Genomic DNA, 6341 nt, shown 5'->3' with positions numbered 1-6341 from the left:
ACATTAATTGGTTTGTAGTTGCTTCACCCTTTTTGCTTTCTGTAAGCATGAGGATTATCATCAGATGATCTTAGCCATTATCATTGACACTTGAAGAGTTGACAAATTGCTAAAAGTCAACTACTTTCTATATTTTAATTTATCTTGTTAAGTTGAAATTTTGCATTAGTGGGCATGAAATAGGAATCATGTAGGTAAAGCTTTTTCATTATTTGACGAAACTTGAAAGCCCACTTCATCTAGGAAATAGGTCAACTCTTTTCCCATCATGGAGGAATCTTGAGAATGAACTGAGGAGCCAATAAATGACAACCCAATAAGCAAAATCATTAATTTGTTAATTCAATTATAAGCTCGTGACATCATTGGTTAGTAATGGTCATCAAAATTTTAGGTCAAATGAAAACTTAATTCATCGTGTTTGAATTCTTCAAACATTATTTTTAATGTATTTTCAATGTTAATCTCTCTTAATAGTCTTGTTTCTTAGCTTAAGTTACATTTATCATAAAAATAATATTATATATACAAATAAATAGTATAAATCTATTTATACAATCTGATGTGATAATATTTAATTAAGTGATTTTAAATTGAAAGAGAAAATAAACAATTATATTTCTCAATTATATAATAATATGTCAACATTTTATTTGTGCTTATACTTATTGTTAGCACTTTAAGTTTTATTGATCCAAATAAAACTTTTCTTTTTTCAAATCCATTGTTTGTCACTTATAGTTTTAAATGTTGATCTCTTGTCAAGTCTAGTTTTATATTATTCACGTTGTTGATTTCCGACAACCAACGGATTTAGTTTTGAAAGCAAATGTGATTTGTTGATATTTTTGCCTTGCATTTAATTAATATTTAGTAATGATCAATATCATATGTATCTATTTTATGTAGATAAATAAAACATTTTTATATGTGTTGACATGTGATTGAATGTTACTTTATCTTTAATTCAAATTTATCTAATTACATGATAACACATATAAATATATATCTATTTGTATACTTAAAATAAAATATATAGTATATTATTCAAATTCATCTCATCACGTGATGACATATATTAAATTAATTCAAATTTATCTATTCATATAATAACATATATTAGATTTATATTAATTTATATACTCAAAATAAAAACATATAGTTTTATTATTTAGTCATTTATGTGTCTCATAAACCAATTAACTCTACACAATGGGTATTTGTTGTTGGTGTATATAATCTTCCTCTTGAAATTATATTCATTATTATTAAAAAATAGAGTCTACATATAACCAAGTATCATAATAGTTATATATTAATTTAAATATACAAGAAAATTTTAAAAATATTTAAATGTGTTGGTTGATGGTATTTATATTTTATATGGAAATAATTTTATAAAAGCTTTACAAATATAATTTTTTACATTTTTTTATGTTTTATAGGTTTTCAATTATCTCTAAATAAGAATTAAAAAATAAGACAAAAGATCATAAATTATTGTATGATTTTAAGGTTATAATTTTCAAATTTTTCATAAAAAAACAATTTATGCCAACATAGAGAGCGTCAAAAGGGTCAAAGTAAATTTTCTTGGACACGTCACATCAAAACCCATGAGAATGGACTAAGTTTTTCTTAAAACCTAAAAATTAAGTAAAGATTAACACTAGATTAAATTAGTAAAGAGAGAGAGAGAGAGAGAGAAAGGATAGGGTGCTTTGCGCCTGTAGCAACTAGTAAGTGACGTACACGTAGGAGAGAACGTGTAACCAGGTCAATGTAGGACCCATAGCTTTTATATCAGTGGGTCCTAGTTCACGCAATTTGATGCTGTGCTCCCGCTTGCTTCATACGCAACTCTTCATCTTTCACTCATTTTTGACCTTACTTAATACACTCACTCACTTCATTACTAACCATGGTTTATTTTGGACCATTCCTTGGGTATCTTTAGATCAATCGTTTGATCTAATGTAACAATCTTTAGACCTTACTTAATACCATCATTCACATTTATAAGCTCTTCTATACGTAACAATCTTTAGATCAAATCATGCAATAATGTCACATTAAATTTTATATAAAAGCCTACATGTGCCTAAATGCCACATTTATTCCAATCCAACGTGCTTGATTAGGCTTGATCTAATTCAATCTTAATCTAAAAAAATTAATTTAAATAAAAAATGAAGCTATAACTTTATAAAAAGTCTTTCAAAAAAGTCAAATAAAATAAATTTATTTATAACTTTTATGATAATTCAATGAATTTGATTCAGTTAAAATCCCCCTCAAGTGGGGCTGGGCTGGACTGGGATGAGGTGACCGTATAAATGCCAATATTAACCATGGTTATGAGTTAGTTAACTGGATAGAAAGGTCAGGCAGGTGTCCAAATTCCTTGATTTGCGTGATGAATCCAATGTCTCGTTTTTTTTCTCTCAAAAAATTCCCTTTCACAAGTAGCAAGCAACCCAGCGTGGCGCCGCAATTGACGATATCTTGTACGACCCACAAGTTTTGTTGCCATTGTCCACATGATGGCGCACCCCAATTCTAATCATGGTTAAATCTAACTTAACCATGGTTTAGTCTTGCTTTAAGCTTACTATGGATAAGAGAAATAATTGTATAATGCATGTGAACACTATAACGAGTTATAATGTGACTCGGTTTCAACCGTTGGTTAGTTCGGTGTTGGGAAAAAGCTCGCGTATGAAACCATTTCTTTCTAATTAAATTCTTATATATTAATTAAAAATTATATAATTTTTAATAATAATATATTAATATATAATTAAATATTTTTTATTTCTAATTATTTAATCATATGATAATATATTATTATTTATATATAAAAATTATTCATATAATACTATTTATTAATTAATAATAAATCATTAATTACCACCAATTAATTTAGTATAAATGTCTCCATCAAAATTTTTATCTTTGATTTAAACAATTCAATCGCTAGATTAAACTATCATGCTAGTATCAATACGATAGTTTGTAAAATTTTATAATTGTCGAGAATTGAGTTCTAACATTAGAAGGACTAACACCATATCGCAAAGATTAACATCATAGCACTTGACCATTAGAGTTGGATTTGAGTCTAACCGAGTTTCAATTTAACCCAATTTTAGTGAAATCAAACTCAAGTTCAATTTTATTTTAAAGGTATTTAAATTTGATTTATTTGAGAGAATTTAAACTTGAGTTTGAGCTTTGAACTCGATTCAATACAAAAATGATACTGTTTTGATGTTTATTAATTAAAATGATATCGTTTTAGTCAATCTGTATCAAATTTTTTAGGATTATAAATTTTACAAATCAAATACCTTTAAAATTCAAATTTGAAAATGTTAAATTTTCAAATTCAAATTTTTTTGAGTATGATTTATTTTAAACTCGCTCAAATTAAATTTGAAATCTAATCGAATTGACTACAATATAATTTGGTTATATACCAGAGATTTGAGTCAAATTCATTTACTAAAAAATATGCATTATATTCTACCAAATTATAATTTTGATTGGTTATTAATATTATTCTCATATTTATTTAAATAATTCATCAATTAATTTGACTGCCAATCAAACCAATCAAATGGGGTTCGCCCCGGACCGACCCTTTGACGGGTTTCAAAATATTGATTAATAAGTCTTTTAATTTTAAATATGGTGGTGATTAGCTTGGTATCATAGTACCAAAAACAGAAAAACATTGCCCACAAGGCTTGTAATTTTGATAACAATGACGTGGCAACGCCAGAGAGTGCCGCAAGAAGCAACACTAGAAGGGACAAAATTCCAAAAGCTTAGAAAGAGATGTAAAAAAAAAAAGAGAGCCTCAAAATCTGACTAATGACTGTGCCCCACGTGTAAAGCCACCGCTTCTTACTGCCACCTGCCGGTCTTTTTTACACGTGGCACATTTATATTGAATATCGCTCATCGAAAAAGGTACATCGAATCTGACAAGAGGCACAAATTAACAACAAATTAAGAAAAGGATTAAGATAATTAATCATGATTAACCAGAGAAAGCCATTAAGCTGTGGGCTAGAAGGGCCTATATAAACACAACAAGCTGAGCTCCAAGATGCAGAGAGAAAAACACAACGAAGTGAGGCTAAAAATCAGAGTGTTTTTGACAAATTTTCTGTTCTTATTTGTCATCTTCAATCTTCAATTCTCCTCTGTAATTCCCCACTTCTCTGAATCCCTTTCTGTCATCAACTGTCTTCGTTTTTGAAGCAAAAAAAAAAAAAAAAAACCCAGAAGGGGGTTTTTGAAAACAGGTGATCCAGAATAGAGATCTAGGTTTTTGTTTCTCAAAAACCGTTGTGAAAATTTTTTGTTTTAGTTTTTGTATTTCATCAACTAAAAGGGTTAATTTTTGTTCCCTTGAAAGTTTTTTTTTTTTTTTTCTTTTAAATTTTTGTTGATATATAAAACTGTTACCTGTTCTTTGAGTTTAGTTAAGAAACAGGTTTAGTCATGGCAGCAGCTATAGATTTTTATAATAACACAACATCAACACAGATCTTTGCAGATCCATCGAGGGAAGAGTTAATGAAAGCACTTGAACCTTTTATGAAAAGTGCTTCTTCTTCTCAAAACCCATCTTCTTTATCTTATGCTTCTTCTGATACAGGTTGTAGCTTTTGGTCACCTGGCATGTTTTCTCAAGGGTACATGGGTTTTGGACAACAGGTTGGTTCAATTGGCCTCAATCAGCTCACCCCTTCTCAAATCCTCCAAATCCAATCCCAAATCCATCTCCAACAACAACAAATCCATCAATCGTCTTTGCCAACATCATCACTTTTCAGCCAAAGATGCTCCTCCTATCTCAGTCCAAAAGCTGTCCCAATGAAACATGTTGCCTCTGTCAATACTACCAGTTCTTCCTCACCAAAACCCGCCAAGCTCTACCGGGGCGTGAGGCAAAGGCACTGGGGCAAATGGGTGGCTGAAATCAGACTCCCTAAAAACCGAACCCGTCTCTGGCTTGGCACATTCGACACAGCCGAAGAGGCTGCTTTGGCTTATGACAAAGCTGCCTTCAAGCTCCGAGGAGAATTCGCCAGGCTTAATTTCCCCCACCTTAAACACCACGGAGCTCATGTTCTCCCTTCTCATGTTCTCCCTTCTTCCGTTGATGCAAAACTCCAAGCTATTTGCCAAAGTCTGGCCACAAATTCATCACAGAAACAACAGTCCGCAAAACCCTGTGAAAGCGAAAGCGAAAGCGAAATCGAAATCGAAACAAAGCCGGTTGTTGTGGCTCCTCCTCCTCAAGCTCCTCCACCTTCATTATTATCACCGGAGTTTTCTTCTGATTCTGCAGGTTCTTCATCTCCAGAGTCTCAGATTTCCTTCCTCGACTTCAATGACACAAAATGGGAACTTGAAGGGGAGAACTTCGGATTGGAAAAATACCCTTCAGTGGAGATTGATTGGGAAGCCATTAGAAAGCTGTCAGAGTAGTCTTAAATTAAATTATGTATTAGATTTTGTATGTTTTTAGAGTCAGTAGTGGCTTCTGCAATGAAATTTTTAACAATTGCAGAGCATGCTACTAGTATGTTAATATGTGTAAAAGCTTATAGAAGCTCTCTCTCCACCTTGGTCTAGCTGGTGTTTTTGCTTCCATGCTTGTCCATGGAGAGTTTTAAATATTATCTTTCTCCTTTTTAAAGTTAAATTATGGTTGTGTATTTGTAATAATTTTCCTTGTAAACATCTTCAGCTTTGGATATTGTAGTAATGAATTAGTATTGTACTTTTCTTTTGTATATTTGTGTTGTTCTTGGTTCAAATGTTAAAGGTGAGGAAGATTTTGTGTTCTTTTCTCATCCAAATATAAGTGTGTTTGGTTGAAGGGAAAATGGAGGAAAATCTCTGGGATGGGAAAGGAAATGAGTAATTGTACATGAATATATCATTATAAAAATTCAAGAAAACTAGGACATGAAGATCTAAATTCTGAAACTAGATAAAAAGTTATTAAATTATTTATACAATTATTGTGTAATTTAGAAATAAATAAAAAAATAAATAATTATATTATTTAATTATGTATTAATAAATTAATTTATATAAATTAATTAATAATATAATTTTAATGTGGGTTTTTTTTCGTTTATAAATATCAATCACAAATTATTAAAAAATGTTATTACATAAAATTTTAGTCTCGAGAAATTTTTCACATCGTTTGCTCACTTCATGTTTTAAGCAAAGGTGATTACTATACATTTTCTTAAAAATGGATTATTTCTTTGCCCACAAGTTTTTCAAAGCAATTAAATTTTAAATTTCCT

The 6341-nt window shown here is 30.3% G+C and overlaps 1 protein-coding gene across 1 annotated transcript; it reads left to right on the top strand.

The window, feature by feature from the left end:
• The first annotated feature begins 4109 nt into the window (after positions 1-4109).
• LOC123199503 (ethylene-responsive transcription factor ERF060-like) lies at positions 4110-5813 on the top strand. Its single transcript, XM_044614538.1, has one exon. The coding sequence runs from the start codon at positions 4513-4515 to the stop codon at positions 5503-5505; it is 993 nt and encodes a 330-aa protein (XP_044470473.1). The 5' UTR covers positions 4110-4512; the 3' UTR covers positions 5506-5813.
• The last annotated feature ends 528 nt before the right edge of the window (positions 5814-6341 follow it).

The sequence above is a fragment of the Mangifera indica genome, chromosome 16 (assembly GCF_011075055.1).
Source record: "Mangifera indica cultivar Alphonso chromosome 16, CATAS_Mindica_2.1, whole genome shotgun sequence".
Lineage (NCBI taxonomy): Eukaryota > Viridiplantae > Streptophyta > Magnoliopsida > Sapindales > Anacardiaceae > Mangifera > Mangifera indica.
Note: the sequence above shows the minus strand (reverse complement) of the source record. Positions and strands in the feature narration are given on the sequence as shown.